The 22,962-nt window shown below is 46.8% G+C and overlaps 1 protein-coding gene across 1 annotated transcript; it reads left to right on the top strand.

The window, feature by feature from the left end:
- Positions 1–3: 3 nt before the first annotated feature.
- NOC4L (nucleolar complex associated 4 homolog) lies at positions 4–7,874 on the top strand. Its single transcript, XM_042035025.1, has 15 exons — positions 4–135; positions 232–355; positions 445–551; positions 818–925; positions 1,063–1,212; positions 1,788–1,887; positions 2,164–2,198; positions 2,300–2,350; positions 2,875–2,986; positions 3,620–3,680; positions 4,212–4,322; positions 5,564–5,727; positions 6,093–6,175; positions 6,907–7,020; positions 7,327–7,874. The coding sequence occupies exons 1-15, from the start codon at positions 40–42 to the stop codon at positions 7,441–7,443; spliced, it is 1,533 nt and encodes a 510-aa protein (XP_041890959.1). The 5' UTR covers positions 4–39; the 3' UTR covers positions 7,444–7,874.
- Positions 7,875–22,962: the final 15,088 nt, after the last annotated feature.

Raw genomic sequence — 22,962 nt, 5'->3', positions numbered from 1 at the left:
CCGCGGCTCCTCCTCTCTCCTCTCGCCGCCCGCCTCAGCATGGCGCGGGAGGCCGCGCTCGCCGCCTGCCTGGAGGCCGTGCTGGGCAGCCGCTCCAGCGCCAACCGCGTCTTCGAGCTCCTGGAGCCGCTGGCGGTGCGGGCCGGGCCGGGCCGGGCCGGGCCGGGCGGGGGGAGCGCGCTGAGGGAGGGCAGCGGGGCCGGGCCGCCGCTCTGACACGCTGTTCCCCAGGGCCAGGAGGAGCCGGAGGACATCGTGAGCGCCGCCAGGACCTGCAGCCGGCTGTTCGGGGCGCTGCTGGAGCGGCGGGAGCTGTTCGTGGGGCCGCTGCCGGACCAGGACGCCTCTCTGGCCGGTGAGCACGGAGCGGGGCCCCGCGGCGCTGCCCGGGACAGGCGCGGCCCTGGCCGAGCCCAGCCTGTCGGTGTGTGTCTGTCCTCACAGAGAACTACAGCGCCGAGGACAAGTACAGGATATGGATGAGGCACCGCTACAGGGACTGCGTGGGCTGCCTGGGGGAGCTCATGGGGCACGACGCATTCCAGGTCAAGGTAGGTCCTGAGCCCGCTGCTGACCCACGGCTTCACGGCGGGGGCGGTTCCTTGAGGTTATCGCCCCATATTTCAGTGTGGGTGGACGGGCAGTGCTGTAAGACAGCCCTGGTGCTCTGGCTCACCAGCTGCCAGCCTGCAGCTTTCTCAGGGAATAATATCTTAGTTCGTTCTTCCTCCTTTTGAAAGTTGCCTCCTTTGGGTCTGCCCCCTGGTGTCCTTGTTTAGGTGGGTTTTTTTGGTGATGTTGCTTTTTTTTTTTAAAGGAGTTGGCACTCTGCACGCTCATGAAGTTTGTCGAGTTGGAGGCACAATATCCATTGATCAAAATAGAGTGGAAGGGAACTTTAACTTTTCCTTGTGACCTTCTTAAGGTAAGCTGCAGAACTGAAAAGTCTCTTCTGTCAGTGACCTGATGGCACATGAACTCATGTCCCCTCAACCATCTCACTCTCTGCTCCAGTGGGGTAAGAGACTGACTTGTTGCTTTCCTTTCCAAATCCTTTGTTAGGTAGTTGTTGATGGTTTGCTTCCCATCCACGAGGACGCCTCACTCCTGATCTCCCGCTTTCAGGAGTACATGGAGTACGACGATGTGCGGTACTTTGTCATGAAGGCTGTCACTGCCAGCATTGGGCAAGTCATGCAAAAGACAAAGGAGGTAACGAATTGGTACTGGTCAGGTGGCTCTGGATGAGCTGCTCTGGGTTGTGTATCCTGTGGGTGAAGCAAGGTGGGATTAGTGGTATATGAAAATATTTGGAAGCCAGAGAAAGGAATGTGCCCATTGAAGGCGTTGATTTTTCTTCTTGTGTGTGTCAGTATGCCAAGACTGGCTTTACTCTGAAACTAAAAGTATTTCAAGACATATACTGTTGTTCTTTCTGGTCTAAGCTGTAGCTTCTGTTTTACCCAAATCTCTACAGTTTGGGTGACACACAGAGAACTTTACTTCTCTTTACTCTGGTGCAGAGGAACAATCTGTTTCCTTTACTGGATCCACCAGTTTTGTCAAACCAGAATTAGTACAGAGACAGGTTTTGTGTTGAAGAAACAAGTAATACTGAGTTAAATGCAGCAATGGAGAATATACCAGCATGTAGTTCAGTCATCAACACTTTCCCTTTCTCTTTCCTAAATATATCCAGTACTTGGAAACAGGGCAATATTGAAGCCCAGCATCCTGCTGTCTGTTGTGGAACTTGCTTCATGTTTGTTAATATGCTTTTTTCTCAGAGGCCGCTGCCTTTTTACCAGCAGAACGTATTTTCCCTCATCTCACCCATTAACATGCCAAACAAAGAGTCTGAGATGGTCAAATTTATGGTCAAGCAAGGTTAGTAAACTCTGCATGATGAACTGTGTGTGAAAAGGAAAATCAGGTTTAAGATTTTTAGTGTGTAAATTTATTATTGTTTGCTGATGAAGAGTATCTGCTTCTTTGATCACTTGATTCTAAACAGTGTTAAAAATCCACGTTACTCAGTCTACAGAGGGGTCTGTCATGTAAAAAGATAAGTACTTCAGCCAAAACTTTTAGCATAAATAAAGGTCATCTTAATTTTTTAAACATCCATTTCAAGTTCAACATCTGTTTTCCCTTTCTTCTTAGATAACCGTGAGGAGTTGAAACTTTCAAAGCTGCAGGTAACTGTTCCTTCGGTGCATTAGAAGTGAAATTTTATCTGCTTGAAATAGAGCTTTGTCTACAGCAGTGTGTTTAACTGTGTTTGCAATTCTGTTTTAAGGCACACAGGCAGGTGTTTGAAAGAATGTGGCTGACTTTTTTGAAGCACAAGGTGAGTGTTACTTCTGCCACTGATCTGCATCACTCTTTAAGGATTGCTGCTCCCTAGCAATTGTGTCCAGCCTTGCACGGAGCTGCTGGTAGGACCCCAGTTTTGAATGTTGGATGAGAACATCCCAGTGATCATTTCACTCTGCCAAGAAACACGACCTCATATTTGGCCTGTTTCTTTCCTTACTCTCATCCTTTTTTCCCCACCTTTAGCATGTGTGCCCATAAGGGTGATCTGCAGCATAACAATGTCTGCTCACAAGCTGAAGCTTCCCCAGCCTTTCTCCTGGTGATTTTCCCCATCTGAGTGATGACACCGTTACTTGTGAGCACCTGCTTCTTGAATGAACTTAAGTTGGTGTCACTTGTAAACTCTCCCATTTGGGAACTGCTGCTGCAAGCTGTTCTGTATTGTCCTGGCATGTTCCCTTCTGCTTGTGCATTGTCTTTTTAGCCACAGGTTGCTGCTGCTCTCCGAGTTCTCCCTGCAGTGCTTGTTTCACTGTGTGGCTTTGTCCTTCACAGCTGCCCACTGGCCTTTACAAAAAGGTTCTTGTCATTCTGCACGACTCTGTCCTGCCTTACATGAACGAGCCCACTCTCATGATGGACTTCCTGACAGTGGCTTATGGCATAGGTGAGTGAGAACAGCCTTTTATCCTTTGTGGTACCTGCAGTATGGGACAGATGGACTTGGAAGCTCTGCTGGATGCAGCACCATGGCCTGGTTGATGGAATACGTGTACTTTGGGCTGGGATGGAGCTAAGGAACTAGGGTGAACTCCATTGTCTCTGAAAGTGAGATGATTTTACCTGTGTTTGTCAATGTGATTGCTCCTTGTGTATGAGGAAAATCATATTTAAGGCTTTGGGAAGAGTAGAATACTGGAGTGATTTATTTTAAATATAGGGTTCAGCAAGTGCTGCTGATACCTGGGCTGCATCCACAGGTTCCTACAGAAATGTCCTTTCTGAGCAGACCTTTGCCTCCCCAGTGTGGCTTTGTTGAGGAATTAAAACAGCACATTCATGTGTCTCAGTCATTGAACATTTGTTCTGCCAAGCTACAGCTTAATCTTTGTAAGAAACTTGAGAGCCTCTGTAAGGGTGTAGATGGAATTGTTTCACCTTCCAGCCATCACACTGGCTCTAATTTCAGGTACTCAGTTTTGTGTTCCTTCTGGTAAGATTTTATTATATAAAAAACTTGAGGATGATTTTTTTTTTCTAATTATTTTTATTGTGTTGATATCTGCCTGCTTTCTTACAGGTGGAGCAATCAGTCTTCTAGCCCTAAATGGGTTATTTATTCTGATTCATCAGCATAATCTGTAAGTAAAAAGAGCATTTTGTTTAAAGCAACATGGGTTTGTGTCTTTATGTAAGAGGAACTGAAATGGATTCACCACACCTTCAGGCTTTGAAATTCCCCCATGAGAAAGCCAAACTGCACAAGAGGCTCTGCTGTTTGGATGCTGAGCTTTTTTGGCTGTGTGATTTCTTTTACAACTGAACCTAAATATCCTCTTCTCTAGACTGTGGTTGCTCAGCACTTAAAAATCGATTTCCATTGATCTGATTACAGAGTGAAGCCATAGTCTTTGGTGTCCCTTTCACTGCATCCTGTACCACTTGTGGTTGGTGGACATGGCTTCACCCCCTGAAGATGGCTGGGCACTGCAAGAGCCATAAATTCACCTTGCAGTTTGTTTTCAAGTGGTGACTGTAGAGCGCAGCCTAAGAGAGCTAAACAGGGCACAGCAGTGGGCTGGGATGGGCTTAATGAAAGCACAAAAACATTGAGACACAGTTCCTCTGTACATCACTAATGGATGTTGTATTTTTCCTTTTTTTTTCAACAGGGAGTATCCTGACTTTTACAAAAAACTGTACAGTCTGTTAGACCCTTCCATCTATCACGTGAAGTACCGAGCTCGCTTTTTCCACCTGACCGATCTGTTTTTGTCTTCATCGTAAGTAGCATCTTTATTACGTATGCTCACATATTTTCCTCCTGCTTTTCTGTTCTTGAACAGTCTCCCACATGTCTGGGTATAATGTATTCAGTGTGCCTGCTGCATTAGATACATTTTTACAGAGAAAACCGAATCCAAGAGTGTTACTTAGTGGCGTGTAATTTTTCATGTGCTATTTTTGAAGATTTGCCTCACAGCCATAGATTTTCAGAAAGGAAGAATTGCAGTTAGTTATCAGAGTTTGAGCTGCAAGGGCTTATGGATGTGTTTTTGATCTCTGTTCCACTTTGGCTGGAAGTTACGAATTTGCTGTCTTGTCTTTGTAAATATGGAAAAGTAAAATTTGCAGGCTTTTTATAGATTACAAAGGTGTTGATAAATGGATGACTTTTTGCAGACATAAAGCACTGAAATGTGAAGTGTTTGACAGCCTGTCTTGATGCTGTCAGTTCATTGTACACAGGGAAGAAACTGGATAGTCAGCTGTTCATACAGTTGCCATCATATTTCATAAAATAAGCCAACAATAACACAGCACTAGGCACTTAATATCCAACCCCTTGTATTCCTGGTGTCCTTTGGAGAGTGACAAGACCTGTGGGGTGACTTTGTTGAACCTTGCAGGTGTAGTGAAGTCTGAGTGATTGAAAATTGTCGTCTTTTGTCCTCACTCTTCTGACGTGAAGAAGGTGCCTAAATGAGCTGATTGCTGTTAGAAATTTGCATTTTTACCATCGGGGGGGGGGGGAAGAATTATGCTGCACATTTACACTACACAGCAGCTTTATGTTTCCATTAACAGCTGCAGTGCTTGGAAGCGTTATGTAAATTTAACACCATGGCCTGTATATTAATTAAACTCACAAAACAATGGCAGAAGAATATAACTAAGGTTGCCTGGCCAAGCACTCAGAAGTTTATAAAAGGACCGAATAAAGTTTGCCATGAGAATGGACTGTGCTTGGCACAATGGTACCACATGTCAGGATTGAATCTCACAGTGATCTGAGATTATTCATGCATTGAATGTAAATTCCCCCAAAAATTTGTTCCAGAGAGCACACAAGACCCTATACTGCTGCTTGAAAGCAAGATTCCTAAAGCTTCTCTTTAGTCCATAGCAAAAAAAGTCTGAAGAGCCCCCTGATCTGTAAGCTGACATGCTGTTAGGGTGGCTGAGGCTGCTGGCTCCCTGCCAGGACTTTAACAGGCTGCTCCCTCCTGTGCCTTGTCCCCAGCCACTTGCCAGCGTACCTGGTGGCGGCGTTCATCAAGCGGCTGGCCCGGCTGGCCCTCACGGCCCCTCCCGAGGCTCTCCTCATGATCATCCCCTTCATCTGTAACCTCTTCCGGAGGCACCCCGCCTGCAGGGTGCTGGTGCACAGACCAGGAGGGCCAGCAGGTAAGAGGGGAGTTGTGTTATGCCTTTAGACAGCGTAAAGAGCAGCATTCCTGTGGAGGAAGAGAAGAGATCCCAATTCTGAGGTTTGGAAGGATTCCTCTGTCCTGTCTCTTGAGTTTGTGGAAGCTCCTGCTGTAAGTTCAAGGCTATTCCAAATGCCCTACTTCCTATGCTCCTTAAAAGTAACATGGTTCTGTAGTGCTGCCAGCAGTGACTCTTGGGTCGTGCTGGGATGTGTCAGCTTGTTCCTGGACCATAAAAGACTTGGGAAGGAGCAGCTCTGACTGCAGCACTGGTCCTCTGTTCCCTTTGGGTTTACATTCATCACACAGGAGGTATTAGCTCTGTATCTCCTATTTCCTTAGATATGTCAGAAGATCCATATGTTATGGAGGAGGAGGAGCCGTCTCAAAGCAGGGCTTTGGAGAGCTCTCTCTGGGAGATTCAGGTATGTCGTCCCAAAATGAGCATCTGGGTCTGGTATGGGTCTCTTCCACTCTTGCTGCTTCCTTGACACGTGTTGGCAGTGGGCAGCCCCTCTCATAAGAACCTGCTTGACATATGTCTTGCAAATGAGATGAGTTCTTTTACTGTGCATCCTTTTCTGTCCTAGCAAAGGATTCCGTACACTGGAGAAATTGTACATGCTAATTAGTGGGGGGCTTGTGAGCACACATTTGAGCTTGCAGTTCGCAGCTGAAACAGACTAAATAGCTGTAGATGCACCAGGCTTCTCATTTGCTTGGGATGGGAGAGAGGAACTTGCTAAGCACTGATGGAAGTAGAGCCAGGTTATCCTGTAGAAATGGATCAGGGGGGTGCGTAGGGGGCTGAAGCAGCAACAAGAATGATTGCAGGAGCTGGAATCCTGGGGAGCTGGAGCTTGGATGTGGCATGTGAGGTAGCAGAATTGGGTTACGCAGTGTAGGCATGTCCTGTGGATGAATTTGTCTTGAGCTGCATGTGACCATGTGAGAGGAGCCTTTGACATATTTGAAAGATGCCTGAAATGAGGATTTCTTGAAGCTCTGTACTAGCACATTGCAGCGAACTTGGCTCTGATGGAATTTGGTGTTCACCAAAGATCTGACCAACAAGGGGCAGACACCTGTGTGGGAATGCAGATGGGTGTGTGTTACCCTGCACTTAGATTATCTCCTGTTTGTCTTGCTTCCTCAGTCACTCCAGAACCATTATCACCCAGATGTGGCCAAGGCAGCTGCTGTCCTGAACCAGTCCCTGTCGGAAATGGAGGATGACATATCAGGGCTTCTGGAGCTCTCAGCTTATGAGGTAATGCTGCTGTGCCTTTGTGAATGACTGGAACCAGAGAAAAGGAGATTCTGGAGGCAGCAGCCACATCCTGTTCATCTGCCTTGCTGCTGGGGAGGGAGCTACACTGATGTGGTTACCCAGAACCAGGGCAAACCAGGAAAATGATCTGTTAAATAATATAGCATGAGCAACAGTGGTGATAGGGCTGGCTTTTATTTGAAGGGTTTGTTTGCTGGATGTTTTTAGACTTTAGAGTAAGCAGTCTTACTAGGGTGAAGAGCTTGTACTGAGTTTTGACAATATTTTCTGGTTTTTATTTTGTAGCTTTTTGATAAAGAAGTAAAGAAAAATGCTGTTGATGTGCCTCTGGAGTTTGAACAAGTACGAGGTTTGTTTGGGAAGAAAAATGATATTTTTGCAGAGCACTTCAGTTTAGACTGATGCCATATCTTATCAGAACACATCTGTCAGCAGTCGGATCTTAGGGACATGCACAAAGCTCCCATGTGCTCAGCAGCCCTTCCCTGTGAGGAGAGCTGGACTGCCTGGCAGAGCTGCAGCTGTCTTCAGTGACCCTTGGCACTGCCCCTGGATGGACTTTGCTGTGTTTCTCACACTTGCATACTGCCACCTGGTATTTGGGAGGGATTTTTCCTCAGAGCAGGGGTTTATGGACTTGTTCCTGACTGGGATCCCAGCCCTTCCCCCAGAACTGCTGGTGCTGGCTCTGACCATCAACAGACATCTCACTGCTGTTCCATGGGACTGAGGGAAATTGCAGTCTCTGACTGCTCTTATTTTTCAGATGTGTTACTCTTACATGAGAGCTGACAGCCTTTTTGTAATAAATGTCTTCAATACATAAGTGTAAACACCTGATGTATTATAATTACATTTTTATATGCATTTTTAAGCTCATCTTTAGAGGGATGTTTATCTTCCTTTTACTCAGCACTCCCACATTCAAGGCATTGAAACTGGTTTGTCTAACAACTCAGGGATGCTCAGTAAATCCAGCTATGAAATGCTGCTGGTGTTCCTTCATGTACATCCGTCTCATGCTCTAAGGTTGCTGGATTCCAAAAGCTCGTGAGCTTTGGAAGTGAACATAATCCTGGTGCCTGCTGTAGCCAGGGAGGCCAGCTGATGTGCAGTGGGAGGCTAATCCTTGAGTTTTGCTTCAGAATGATAAGCAGCTTGGTGTGGTTTTGCTTGCAGCCTGCACGTGTTTTAGGAGCTCTGGCCAGAGTGTATCCAGGGGCTAATGACTTTTTAACTCCACTGCTACTGGATGCTTTTGTTAATTTGGATTTTTCATGCACTCCAGAAGTCATGCAAAAATTCCATTTGATTGGGTTCCCCCCAAGGTTTTAAGTTTGGGATAAACTCATTGTTAACAACACAGACAAACTCATTTTCAAAAACTTAATGTTACCTCTTTAGATTTAAACTCTGCTTGCATAATTTGAAATCTTACTTTGTGGAAGAGTAAATTACAGTCAAGAAAGCGGAGGCCAAGAAATCCAATTTCTGGCAGCCAAGTCTGGTTAAGTCAAGGAGCACTGCAGCTGTCTTGGAGACACTGAAGTGTTACACTTTCTTCATCCAGTTTTTTTCATGCTTTCCAAACAGTGGACGTGTCCTCACAGTGTAGAGCTCTACATCTTTTTTTTTTTTTTTCCTTTCTGATGCTTTTGAATTCAAGTAAGGTGTTTCTGGGGATTGATATTTTTCCTCTTTATCTTTGGAAGTCTCTTTCTTTGGTGAAAAGGCAATGCTGCCTCCTCCCTGGCCAGCCTGCTTTTCTTCTTTCTTCAACTTCTGGTATCAGGTAGAAAGGCAGAGTGGTTGAAATGTAACTTTCAACTTGAGAGACCTCAGTTCAGGTTCTCCCAAGCCTTGTATTTCAGCTCTAAGATGTATCTCCTTGTGTCATGGGGTGTTGTCTGTATGTGTTTGGTAAACATCTTCAAGTGCTCTGCAGTAGCAATGAGGACCACATGGCTCACTTTGACACAAGTCAGTGTATCATCTTTCAGATGAAATGAATCAATATATTTAAAAGAATGCATGCCTATGTTGAATGGCTTTCTTGGCATATTTTTGTTTTATTCAGGTTGGCCTGGGTTTTATCTGTCTGTAATTGCTGGTGAGCAGTGTCATTCACATCTGTCATGATTTTGACACTCAGGGGTATTGAGTTATTTTTGAAAGCACAGGTATTAAACCACTTGGGCATGGGGCAAGTCCAGGTCTCATGGTGCTGAGAATGAGGGATTTTGGTTGGATTCTTGTATGTGGACAGAGGGTAAAGAGAGTATCAACAAGGGCTGTGTGACCTGTGTGCCTGTTTGTCCCTCTGAGGTCTCCTGGCACCAAACAGGGACACCCTGCATGTGGGGCAGATGGAGCTGGTGGGGAATATTGGAAAGCAGCAGCTCCTGCATTGTGGTGTGGCCCTCTGCTGCCTGTGGGCAGAGCCTTGTATGTGAGACCAAATACCACAGACTGTAGCATTATCCAAGCACCAGGAAAAGGGATGCCACTGGAAAGGGGTGTTTTTCGGGAGGAGGACTGCAAAGGCACCACCAGTGTTGCACCAGCCGTGGATCCCAAGTACCACACTGCAATGAGCAGTGACTGGACTGGAGCAAGATGCAATTTATGTTTTCCAGAGCATTCCCAGTGCCCCGTGTGCTGCCCATGGCAGCTCCTGCTGACACCGAGGCGGAGGCTCAGGCTGACACAGGGTGTTTTCAGATTCCTCAGCACATTGCAGTGCTGAGCTGGAAATGCTGCTGTTAGTGCTTTACTTGAAGTATGTGCAGCTGACCTGGAGTGACTTAATTATTTTGTGATGATGCCTGGCAGTCTCAGCACAGTCCCACTGTGCTTGGTGCAGACAAGTGAACCACAGACAGCTCAGAGGAGCTTACAGCTGAAAGCCTGGGTGCACTTCAGACAAGCCTCGAAGGTCTTCCAGAGGCTTCATCCCCAGCACTTACCTGAGCAGCATTTTTAAATCAGCTCTTAGGTGGAGATAGCTTTAAGCCCCTACCTGTCCTTGGAAAAACATTCCACCTGGTCTTTCATCAAGCTTTTATCTTTCAACTTTCACCCCTTTCCCCTCAATAGGAGGCATCAGGAAAAAAAATCAGCAGTTATAAATATTAAAAGTTTCATCTGCACAGAGCGAACAACCCTTATCAGGCTGCGCACCTGCTGTTGCTCCTGCTCTACAGGTCTCCACAGACTGTAGATTATAGATGCTTTAATCATGGGGTGTATTAACTGGAAGGCCAGATTGAAGTACCAGGCAGAGAGTGCATAAGTCACTCCTGTTATTATTTGATTTTTATCAGATGTGGGGAGGAGGGAGAGGGCTATTCTGGGGGTTTTTGTTCTTCTTGTTGGGCTATTTCAGTGAGCATAAAAGATAGTTTTATGAAAACATTGACATAACCCTGCAGCTTCCCCACCCATCACTCCCTTGGTTCCCCAGCGGAGGGTAATGGTACGGTCTCTATTTCAATGGACTGCCCTTGGTTTATTTTCCTGAGCTTCCATTCAAAGTCATCCCAGCCTGGCTGCAAAATAGAGCTGCTCATCAAGAGCATGATGTGATTTATCTGGGGAGTCAAAGGCTGAGGTGGCCACGGTGTTTGTTAATCAGCTTAGATTCTTACTTTTAAGATATTCATTGGGAGAGAGAGGGAAGTGCAAATTTACATCTGTAAATGACTGCTGCTATTAGCATTGAGGTGGTTTCATATCCCTGAGATAGGGAGAGCTACAGTGCAGCAATAACCTCTGTGTTTTCCACTACCTAATTTTGAAAAACGAGCTCTCAGTTAATTTACAGCCCTGCTCAGGTAAAAAGGGCTACAGGATCTCAGTTCAACTGACACCAGCCTTTTCCAGCACTATCATAATCAATATTCATTAACTGATGCCTATTGGATTTGGAGATTTACTGCTATTAATAAGCCAAGAGTCTATCTTTGTGTAGTTTATGAAGGAAGTTTGAGACTTGTTAATAAAAAGAGTTGCTTTTCTGCAGTTTCTTTGCCCTGTCCCTGGGCCCTACTTGCACCTCTAAAAAGAGAGTTCTGGAGCGTGTGAATTGAGCCAAAAGAGATAAAAACAGAGTGAAACTGCCTTCCTCTTCCAGAGAAATAAATCCCAGCAGACAGGATGCTCTGGTTGATGGTGCATGCAGAGATGTGAATGTCATCTCTGTCCTAACAGAGTTAAAAGCTGCAGACTCCATGTCCTGCTGGTTATCCCCATTTTGTTGATAAATGCACAGAGTGTGAACCTTATCAAAACGAGCAGGCTGCAGGCCTGCTAATGGAGCTGTGCTTGTGCTGAAGATAATTGATGCCTCAATAATGCCACACGTTATCCGGGGAGCGGCTGGAGTGGTGTGTGAGGAGAAGCATCAATCACAGGTGCTCGTGTTTAACTTTTATCAAATATTTAGGTGGGTGGCAAGGTGCATTCTTGGGCTGCTCTTGGGGAAAGAGTGTTGGGCTCTGAGATACAAAGTGAGTGAATCATCACATCCCTTTTCCTACATCAGTTTCCTGCAGACTGGGAGAGTGAGGATTTACATTTTAGTCATCTCGGTTGGAGATACCACGTGCTGAAGTGTTGGAAGCAGAGGTTTGATGGCCAAGAGCTGCAGTTCCCAAGCGGGAGACAGTCTTGCTGGTGATCGGTGTGACGGCTGCAGTGTCGTTCTCGCAAGGATGACAGTCCCATCTCACCTGGATGGGGGAGGCGGAGGGGGAACCGCGCTGCAGTGCGGGCACAGCGCCATGGATGAAGGGGGCTGCCCCGGCTCTGCCCGCTCCCCCTGCCCTGTGGCCAGTGAAGCGGGGCCGGTGGCCACTAGAGGACGGTGCAGACCGGGCGGCGGTGCCCGCTGTGCTGCCGCGGCTCCGCGGGGTTCTCTGCCAGTGCCGGAGTCTGCTTCCTCACACCTTCCCTAAATCGACCTCTTCCTGCAGCTCCGCTGGGAATGCCGGTGCCCCCCGGGCTGCAGCATCGCCCTCGGGGATGTGTGACCACGCAGGAGAGCAAATCCCGCAGCAATTCAAGGCGCCGTGCGGGTTAGGTGCACCTGCGGTGGCCCTGCCCAAGGAACTGATCCCGCAGCGCCATGGGGATGGTGGCTTTGCAGGGCTGAGGATGATGGAAAGAGCGAAAACCAGAAACCCCAGAGCAGCCGGCTGCGGTGGGGAGTGAGGGGACTGCGGGGAGGTCAGTGGGGGTGACCGCTGTCCCCTCGCTGGGGCTGCCTGGCTGTGTCCCAGCAGGTGCTGTGAAGTGGCGGCAGGAGATGACCACACTCTTTTTGGACGGACAGTGCCAATCCTTCCTCCCAGCCCTGCCCTGGCAGGCTGTGGCCGGGCGGACTCCAGGCGTCCCTCGGCGCTGGTGCCCCGTGAGTCACCGGTGGCAATGTCTGAGCCCCTGCAGTGCTGGCTGACACTGCTCTGCTGGGGGAGCAGCCTGACAGCCCTCCCCTGCTTCTGCCCGAAGCAGCCACACACGGCCTTTCATCCCCTTATGTTTTCAAGCATGTCTTAAACGTTTTCAGTCCCAGTTTAGAAAAATATTCTGATTCAGGATAGCATTTAGGTATTTATATGCTTTAAACGTCTTGGCAGATGAAATGTAAATTTGTGGTTTAGAGCACTTGACTGTCTTTAGCACTCCCCTGAACTTCTCACTGAGGAACTCGGCTGCAAAGCGCCCACGAGAGAATGTCTGAGCAACACCCTAACAGGGCGAAGACTGCAGCCCCAAGCACCAGGCTTGTTCTCAGAGCTCCCTTCAACCTACACAGCAATTCCACCTCCAAAAACCTTATGGCAGGACAGAGGACTCAGTGCAATCATGCAGGAAACCTGCTGGAGAGGCTCTGTCCCCAGAGCTACTGGTTGTGTAGGAACCCCTTTATCCCTCTGTAATGCATCATAAAGGCTCTCTTGATATATTTTTTACTGCATATAGCAAAGCAGATTTGGATTCTGTTTCTGTTTCAGCTGGTTCTAACACCATTCATCATTGCTGTACCTTAACAGGATCTTACTTTGATAATAGGACTCCAAGCAGTGATGAAATAAAGTGAGATTAAAATAACTACATAATAAAGTTCCAGTTTAATCTGAAACTATGGTAAATCTTTCAGGGCTGGAGAAAGGCAATAGCTAAGCTGCACAGACTCAGTGTTCAGTGAATGACTGTGATAAAATGTGTTGATCCACATTATAGTTTTATGTCTGTTTAGGTATAATAACCATAACTATAGTTCAGCTGCAGTTTGACACCTAAAAAAAAAACCTCCTTTGAATTTGTAACTTGTTACATGTCTTTTGTTTGGCTTTTAAAGTCTTCAAACAGTAAAAAAAAAAAATTATAGGTGATGGGTATTGACTCAGCACAGGAGCTGCTAAGAAAATGGGAAGGACAGATTCCTCTCCCCTGTTAGGAGCTCTTTGCTTGTCTTGAATGCAATGCTGATTTCAGAGTGTAGCTGTAAAACAGAGGGAGGTGGGGGATCACAGGGCTCTGCTGGTGCCAAATCTGAGGCTGCTGAGTCCCCTTCGCCCCGTCTCCCACACAGAGCTGGGTATCCCAGGTTTTAGAGCCACGCAGCTGGGCTCTTGTCCCTTCATGGCAATCTAACGGCCCAATCAGCCTTCTGGCCACTGATCCCATGAGGTGACCCTTGGCTTTTGGTTGAGGGCTTGTCATGGCTCCATCAAGAGTGGATTGAGGCCAGGGAAGGTGAACACAGCGTTGGGAACCAGGGGCTGCCCGGGCCCTGGGCTCAGCTTGGGCTGCCTGTGCTCAGCCTTACACAAGAGCTGCAGTTCTGAATCCCTGCAGCAGCAATCCAGGCTGCAGCTCCTTCTCAGGCACAGCATTTGGTTCAGGAGGAGAGAGGCCTCCTGCTCTCATCCTGCTGAGCTCACAGCACAGGCTTGTAAACCTGGGAACTGAATTGCTTGCTGAACAAATTGCAGATCATGTTGCTTTATAGAACCAATGGTATTTTTGTATTCTTTGGATTTACTGTTCCTTCTTTCAGTTCAGATCAGTGATCCGGCACCTGGCTCTGTTAGTGTATTGATTAGTCCAGAATCCCATCTGCCACTTCACTGCAAGATATTGTAAAGCTATCAGGAAGCCCTGAAACATTTCTGAAGGAGTATCAGAGCCTCGTGCTTTCTGTGCAAGTAGAAGGTAGAAGAGGAGGAAGGTTGCTGGGGCAGGCTTTTAAAAGGAAGAGTAGAAAATATTTAGCAGGCTGATCCAGCCAGGAATCTCCCTCAGCTTGGGTCACATCAGCCCTCTTGTTGCTGGAGTTTTGCTCAATGAGATGAAGCCTCTGCAATGGCAGAGTGGCACAGCACATGCTGGGCTCTCCTGTTTGCAGGATGTCTATTGTGCTAAGCCCATCCCTTTCCCATTCCATGGCTCTGGCATACAGCAGCTCTAGAGCAGGGACCTGTGTGTTCCTTGAGGCCCAGCATGGAAACCTGAGCATTGCCAAAAAACCCCAGGAGCCTTGTACAGGCCTTGAGCAGGGATGGAAGGGAGGATCAGACTGCAGAGCTGGCTCACAAAGGGGTTTTTCTCCACCCAGGCAGGAGCGGGATGATGTGCCACAAGAAAGGGCACAGCAGACACGTCACATGCAGAGCTTTGAATAGCTTGAGTGACATTAATAGAGAGGACTTTTGTTCCACCTGCTTTGCACTGCTGCAGAGCACTGACTCTCATCCTCTGGGATGGACCTGATGGGCATTGAGGCTGCTCCTAAGAGCCCAAACATCAGGGATGGACAGACTGATGGACAGGGCTGTCATCAGTCTCCCACTCAGGCATGTGGGGGTAAGGCACAGTGGTCAAATCCTTCTCCCCCAGTGGAACATCCCTCTCCAAGGACCCCCTTTCTCTCCAGCCTCAGAGCTGCATTTCAACCCTTCTGAACCAGCTGATGTTAGAGAAGGAGACTTTGAATTTTGAACATGCAAGAAATTGCCCCTGTAGGCTTGAATTACTTATAGAGTATAAATGATGCCTGAATGTTAATGCACGTTCCAGCACACGCATTCCAGAGGGGATGATAACTTCACTAAGTGCAGCCACGCTGCACCAGAGATGAATTCAGCCTGGGGTGTTTGCTGGCAAACACACCACTATCCATCCCTGCTTATTCGCCCCAAACCCTCAAGTTTGTGTCGACTTGTGAGCCAGGAGGACTCCAGAAGAGAGGCAGGGAGTAGGAAATAACAAAGATATGTCTGTACATCAGAAAGGTAAATTGCTCCCTCGGAAAAAAGTGATCCTGAGGGTTGGCAAGTCCCTGGTAAGCAGAGCAGCAGGCTGGAGCTGGAGAAAGTCGCTGGTAGATGAGAGGATCAAGTCTGGAAGGCTGCTATCAGACAGACTGGCAGGACCAGGGTCTCCAGTGATCCGGGACTAATCCTGACCCTGTCTGCCACAGGCCAGAGCAGCAGTGGGTACAGCGTGGCTGGGAAGGGAAGGTTGATTTGCCTGGCAGAATGTGCATTTTAATTGCTCATTTTCTTGCCTTTTATATGTGATTTGATTGTGAATTATGTTTTCTGCATTTGTAATTAGAGGGTAGAGCAGATGGCGAGGTTTTGTCTGAAGTGATGTAGCCGTTGCAGTAACTCATACTCCTGGCTGACGATTTCCTAGGAAGGGAGTGTTGTGACATGAAGATACCCTGGGATTTGCTCTAAGAGAGATCCACTTTCTAAATAGTCTGGGACAGAGCTTCAAATTATAGAAACCAGCACTGTTCCACTGGAATCAGCATCCAGGCTGGTTTACACCACCTATGGAACTGATCACGGGGGAGAAACCAGTTTTCCCTTACACCAAGAGGTGCCTGCTCTCAGACTGTGCCTGCAGTGAACTGTGCTGTATTTATTTACCTGTGACACATGCCACAGCCAGCCCACAAAGTGTCAGTGGGGTTTGCTTGTGAATCTGAAAGGAATTGGATGGTGAAAGCTGCTCAGTGCTTGACAGAGACTGTGAGCACTGGATTTTCCAGGAGGCAGAGGAGGAGGAGGATGGTGAGCTGGATCTGGGAGCTTTCCAGCCTTTCCAGCTTCACCCTCTGAGGCTTTGGCTGCCCACACCCTGCCACAGCCACTCACTCTGCCACGGCCTGCTGGGGCACACGGTTCAGGCAGAGCATTCTGCACAGCCAACCCTTCCATGGGGGACAGATCTTCACAGCCTTGGGAGATGCCCAGCTCTGCCTTGTCCTCACATCCTGCACTGGGAGGCAGTGTTTTGTAATTCAAAACTTCCCAAAATTACAAAGTTGAACTTTGGGAAAGAAAACTTGGAAAGTTGTGGGAGTTCCCTGAAGGGTGACATCACTTTGTGACTCTCTCTGTCAACCAGACACTTCACTCATCAGCTTCCCACTTGGTTGGTGATTTGCAGGCTAGAGCCTCAAAACAGAGTGGATCCTGACTATGTTTTCAAAAAAGAGAGAAAATCCTTCCTAGAAAGTTGCTTAAATATACTTTAGCCTTTCATCCATGTCTTCTTTTATCAGACACGAGCTTTCAGTGAAATGCCAGTAGGCAGAGCTGAGAGCTCAGCTAACAAACAGCTCCCAAAATAAGCTGTTCTGCCACCTTCTAGCCTCCCACCTTGGAAAGATAAGGTGTTTCCCATCCCACTGCTGTTCTCCACGCAGTCAGACCTTCTGCTTCCCTTTAGAAATCCTTGGCACAGTGTGAGTCTGGCTAATGAGGCTCAGGAAATGCTGACACTCAGTTCCTTTCTGAAGGACAGTTGTTTATGACACTCATTTATGATACATGGAAGACATATGGAGTGTCACCCACGCTGGCTCTGGGGAGCACACACTGAAATGCAGGTGGGTGAGCGTCTCACAGCCCTGGCCTGCCTGTCCCACTTTCTAGGAATGCTGCTCCTTGGGCAGTGCCACCCCTGTGTGGGCTGGCACAGGGCAGTGCAGTTTAAGGTGAACTCCAGGCTCTGACTACATAAATCCCTGAGGATCTGGGTTACTCCACAGAAGCATCAGAACCATCTTGGTGTATCCTGACCTCCCTGCATGCCCTTAGCTCTAACCTGGCACCTGCCCCTCGCTCTGGAGGCAGTGCTGATGCACGAAGGAGCACTGAGAAGGTCCCTTAACAAATCAAACCTACCTATAGGGATGTGTGCCTGCTCTGACAGGGATCTGGGAGGAGGGATGGGAGGTTTCCAAAGGGAGTTTGCTGGCTCTGGTGGCTGCAGTCAAATGGTTTGATAGCATCCTTCATCTTCTGGAGGGGTGCAGTTTCTTACCTGTTCTCTCTGGCTGGTGCTTGTAAACACTCACAGATTTTTATTTTACTCCTTAATACAGCAACACTGTGAACTCTTCCATTTGTAAAATCTATCTGAAGAGAAAAAAAGGAAATATATTTACAAATGCACTCGCAGGCACACACATATCATTTAAGACAACAAATAACTAGGAAAGAAGGGGCAGTAGTAATTCACTCTTGGTTTTCCTCTGATGTTTTTAAACGCCTCAAGTTTTCCTCTTATGGTTTACGATATTATCATGCTCCTGTCTAAACTACCACCTTAAAATACATTCTACATGGTTATTTTCTCCATAAAATCCTGACAATAATAATTTCCCCTGTACTCCTACTTGCACTGTAATTTTGGATCTGCCAAGCCATCCACACCTGTTTGATGGCCAGCAAATTGCAGCCTTGCAGGAATCTGCTATCCCCGACCATCACTCGTGGGTCACATTGCTCCACTCCGGTGACGAATTCCTGGAGCTGGAGCTGGCAGAGGTGGGCTTGGATCACCTCAGATCACCAGCAAGGACTGGAGGATGTCAAGAGGTTCATTTAATGAATTGTGTCCTTTCAATATCAAGGGTGCTGCTCTGGGCCAGCTCATGCTGGTGACCTCAGACAGGGCCTCGCTAACGCTGGTGGGATGGCACATGCCAGCTGTCCCAGCTGATCCCACGTGTCCCTTGGGGTGTTTTGCAGCCCACATGGCTGCCAAATGTGTCATGCTGGAGCTGCAGCAGCAGCTTGTGCCCAGCCAGGCTGGTTCTTGCCCTGCTCCCTCCTCCAGCTGTCACTGCACTGATCCCTGGGCAGGGATTTGGGCCAGAAGCTTCCCTGACCAGAGCTGTGCTGGGGCTGCCTTTCAGCTGAAACAGAAACCATTTAATGCAACAGTGCTTTTCTGAGAGCCTTCTGCCTGAGCTCCCAATGAGTGCCCAGGAAGTGCAGCCCTCTCTGAGCAGCAGCTCCTGCCCATCCCAGGTGGACCAGAGGATGGAATGTAGACCTTGAGGAGGAGCAGGTCAGTACCCAAAGTCTTGTAATCTGTGCTTAGTAAAACCAGAGGTTTCTTGGAGAAAAATTCATCATGTATAGTAACCTGGTGGGTGTTTCTTCCCATAACTTTGGAAAGCATTGCCACATTAACCCTGCCCTGGTTAGATTTGAAGCAAAGGCTTTGCTCTCAATTACTGCTCTTGCCAACTCATTTGTAGCAAGGTAAGAAACCCCGGGAGTATTACCAAACCATGAGAACATCCTCACAGAGCCTGACACTGCTACTGCATGATATCCTTTCTCCTCTAGGTTGTTCCAGCTCATCTGAGATAAGGGCAAGATTACTTTTTAGGTTTTTTGTTTGTTTGTTTAGGTTTCAGTTTGATTTTTATTTTGAACTTTCAGCTTACTGCATGGAACATTTTTGGATCATCTGAGGTGCTATCTGGTCTTATCTCCAAAGCACACTGCTGAAAACCATCAGGGAGTGGGTCTGGCTTAAGCAGGAATTAAGTGGCTCTCTGGATTTTGAGATAGAAAAAGAGTGACATCCTGCTGCTTGTGTATATCACTTGCTTTGTACAAAAGTTGCTTCAGTCTAGTCCGGTGCAAACAGAAATTCATCTGCTTAGTTCAAAAGTTTTCCATGTAGCCAATTTGCTGTGCGCAGTGACACTGCATCCATGCACTAATGCCTTGCCCAGCAGTTAGTATGGTTAATAATAATAATAATAATAATAATAATGATTATGGTTGTGCCAGCCTTTACAGAAGGGAGGGTAAGCAGGGGAAATGCAGACACTGGTTTGCCCAGGTCTGAGACCCTCACTTCTTCTTGCACTTCGGTGGAAATCAGGAGTGGTTAATATTGCTCCTCCCTTGCTGCCTCATGGCTGAGGTGGTTATTCCTGTGCAAGCAGAAGAGGAGGAAGAAGAGAAATAGGAGGGCAGAAGCCCTGTTTGCCCCAGTGCTGAGGATTTTAACAGCAAATCAGCCCCTACTTGCAGAGGAGCTCAGGGAAGAGGGGCTGCGGGGTTCAAACCTGCTCTGTTCCAAAGCCATTTGTTTGTTTGCTGGGTTAGGTGACAGAGGGGAAGGTGCCTGGGTGGGTGCAAAGCAGCTCATCGGAGCAGGAGAAGGGGCAAGGGCATCCATTGAGAAGGAAAATGGACTCTTTGGAGCACAACGTGGGGATCTCTGTGTTAAAGCTCCTGCTTTGTCTCAGATTAACTTCACTTGAGCTTGCACAACTGAACTGAGCGAGGTTTTCTCCCTCATTTTGCCCTTGAAATGCTGATCCAAGGAGAAAACCTGTCTGCTACACACTTTGGGCCATGCTCTCTCTTGGAGGTTCCTCATTCCTGTTCTTTCTGGGACAAGCTGTCCATCACCCCGCAGGACCCTTCCACTTTCTCCCTTTCTTTCCATCCTTCTGTTTGTTTTCAGAAAGAAGTATTCCAGTAATAGCTAAATCACACACTGGTGAAGTTTATCAGTAGTTTAGAACAGATATTAGCAACATATTTGCTACAGAGTCAGTGAGGGGAAGTATATTAGCTCATGGATGAAAATGTGTATTTTTTTCCCTTTGCTGCCTAGTTAGCTCTTAAATTTCTCTTAAAAGTAAGTTGACATGGAACATCAGAGACACTCAGTTTCTTTCTCTTTTTTTTGCTCTTTCTCTTTATTATATATATTAAATTTATTTATAATATGTACAGTAGATATAGAATATGTAGTGTTTATATATAACAATACATAGGCAATATTTATATAGAGATATAATGTATATAATAATTGTATTACAATACAATAAAATAATATAAATATAATATAAGGTATTAATATAATATATAAACAATAATGTAATATTGATTAGGAATAAGACCAAAACTATCATCTTACTCTAATCAAAGATCATTTTCAAAGGAAATGCTGCAGTTTTGTCTTAGGAGTGTAAGTCTAAAGACCAGCACAGAAGCAGAGGTTACAGAAAAATGAGACACAGCAGGTCGGGGTTTTGCTGGTTTTTTAATTTTTTTTTTTAGCATGGCAGTAGCATTTGCATTTAATTTTTCTGCTGTGAACATTTTTACTTGTCACTGTTTAACAGGCATATTAGCAATGAAAAATGTGAATAAAAAAGAAATACAGTGCAACCACATCGCAATTATCCCATTCTCTCTATAATGATACGTCTTGAGGAGTTCCCCATGCAGTGCTCATTTCAAAAACTAATTATAGCAACTGCATTATAAACTGCACTGTTGGTGTCTGCTGCCTCCACATGCAGCAGATGAGTGTAATTGTTCCATCCTGGAACTGACCTGGAAGAGAGTGCTGCATTAATGGGGGAGAGGAGCAGTCACACAGAGCCAGTGAGGGTTGGTCCTACGGCAGATATTTTTCAAGAGTATTGTCATGACAACTGAGTCAAGGAATTCCTTTCCCTGCCTTTGTTACAGCTGTTGTTAGGTGAGGATTGAATTGTGCCATTCAATTTATGTTTAATTTCTGTCCATGCTGTGGATGTGCTCCATTTCATGCCTTGCACTTGATACAGGAGCTGTCAATGTGAACACTTGGCATGTCACTGTATCTGAGCAGGTTCCTCCCAACAGTTTGGAGGAAAGAGTCAGTGTGGTTTGCCTGTTGTTGTTTTATTTTTGATGGGTTTTTTACCCTCCCGATGGAGGTGTCCTGGCACAGCTTTGGCCACAGTGTGGGATGGGAGGGACTGTGGTGAGGGTGGTGCTGGCAGCAGTGTGGATGCTGCAGGAGCAGGTCACACTGTCAGGGTCTGTGCCGGAGCCAGGGATAAATACAGACTGTGCCTGTCACTTAAAAGGGCCAGTGAAGCACCATGGAACCAGTGCAAAGTAACCCTGTAGCTGGAAAGGTGATGTCCAAACTGATTTGAAAGGTGGGAAGGAAGGGCAAAGACACAGCTTTTATTTGTGCCAACACGCCCATGTGTCATCACTCTGTAGCATCATCCTTGCCCACAGGCAACCTCTGTACTCTGTCTCCTTTTTAAAGTGTTTGCTTAATTATTTATTTAAATTTTGCCTGATGCTTCATTCTGATCAGCTGGCAGGGCAGGGCAGTGCTGCCTTTGCTTCCCTGTCAGCTTGCTGACGTGTGCTGGGGCTATTCTTGGCTCACAAGCATCCAAGTGACCACAACAACCACCGGAGCATCTGGAGTGCCAGCTGCACCACCAGCCCTGCATGGCACTGAGATGGCTGCCTGGCAGCTCTGCACGTCACTGTGCAATAACAAAGGGTCATTTCCAGAAAGGGAGTTTGTTTACAAAGGAATAAAATAAGGCGGAGGTAATAGTTTGTGCCAATCCCACCCAAACTTGGAATTCAGAAATCAGGAGCAGGATGTGTTTGCATCTCATGTTGCTTTGGTCATCAGGGAGGCACTTCTTCAGATCTCTGCTCCTTGCTAGGATATCAGGATCCTTTGTTCACCAGGTGTATTGAAGCTCTGGAGAGTTTGTTTGCACTGAGAACTTTGCTCCCACCTACAGAGGGATCAGGAACTTCGAATCTCTGCAGGGACTGCCAATGCTCAGCACTGCGCTGCATAAAGCCTTGAAAAGGCAAGGAAAAATGAGGCAGAAAATGTCTTTGTTAGCCTGGGAAAAATGCTTGGACTACTGAAAGGGTAGAGCATAAGCCCCAGACACGAAGCAGAGGCACAACAGAGGAGGAGCAGCCTGTGCACGTGGGGTTGCTGTCAGGGCGATGTGTCCTGGGAGCACGTCTGATCCAGCAGCCAGCCCTGAGCCAAACACCCCCAAAGGCACCACGGCATCCTTAGTTTTGGAGAAGATTTGTCAAAACTAACGTGTACAGCCAGATTAAGGGTAAACCCAAAGAAGCAGGGGACAGAGGCACAGAGCAGCAGCTCCTGCACTTGGTGGGGTGTTCTTCAGGGTGTGCTGCTTTCATCCTGCTGTCACTGCTGTAAATAACCTCGAGCTCCTTCCAGGCTGCGGCTCACCTCTGGCAACATCCTCCCGGGAAAATCCAGAATTACTGCAGCTCCTCTTTCCATTAAATGTATCCATGCTCCCAGTCTGATACACAATGGTCTGTTTTTCCTCTTTTAAAACTTTTTGTTTTCAAAATAAAAATTAACTTGCTGCTCATCTTTCATTTCCTTTTCATGCTCTGAGCAGTGAGTAATTAGAGCTGCATCACACTGGACAAATTACAACAATATGATGTTTCTACAGTTAAATCTGCATAAGTATAATATCTTTGAAAAATAACAAGCTGCTCTAGGAGAAATTAATTATCCCATCGGGACGGTCATTATGCTGAAACAAAAGCTCTCAGTTTTCTTTGCCCACTTGCATTTTGGGCATTTCTTTCATTTTAAGTATTGGCCACATATTCCATCCCTTTTCACTGTGGCTAGAACATAAATAATAATGTTTTAAGCAGTGTAAAGTCTGTCTTGGAACCTATTACAGATATGACAAGAATATTAAGCAACTTTAAAATTAAGTCAAAGTGCATTTTACAAATCTGTGTTGGTGGCTATATATCATTA

Source organism: Corvus kubaryi, unplaced genomic scaffold (genome assembly GCF_017639235.1).
Source record: "Corvus kubaryi isolate FWS band 111438036 unplaced genomic scaffold, C.kubaryi_AGA036_p1.0 37382, whole genome shotgun sequence".
NCBI classification, from domain to species: domain Eukaryota; kingdom Metazoa; phylum Chordata; class Aves; order Passeriformes; family Corvidae; genus Corvus; species Corvus kubaryi.
Note: the sequence above shows the minus strand (reverse complement) of the source record. Positions and strands in the feature narration are given on the sequence as shown.

What these genes read in the sequence shown, in the direction of transcription:
- NOC4L (XM_042035025.1), top strand. Translation starts at nt 40, where the DNA reads ATGGCGCGGGAGGCCGCGCTCGCCGCCTGCCTGGAGGCCGTGCTGGGC. An exon ending in TCATGCAAAAGACAAAGGAG is followed by an intron (nt 1,213 to 1,787) that starts GTAACGAATTGG and finishes CTTTTTTCTCAG; the next exon opens with AGGCCGCTGCCTTTTTACCA. An exon ending in CAAATTTATGGTCAAGCAAG is followed by an intron (nt 1,888 to 2,163) that starts GTTAGTAAACTC and finishes CTTTCTTCTTAG; the next exon opens with ATAACCGTGAGGAGTTGAAA.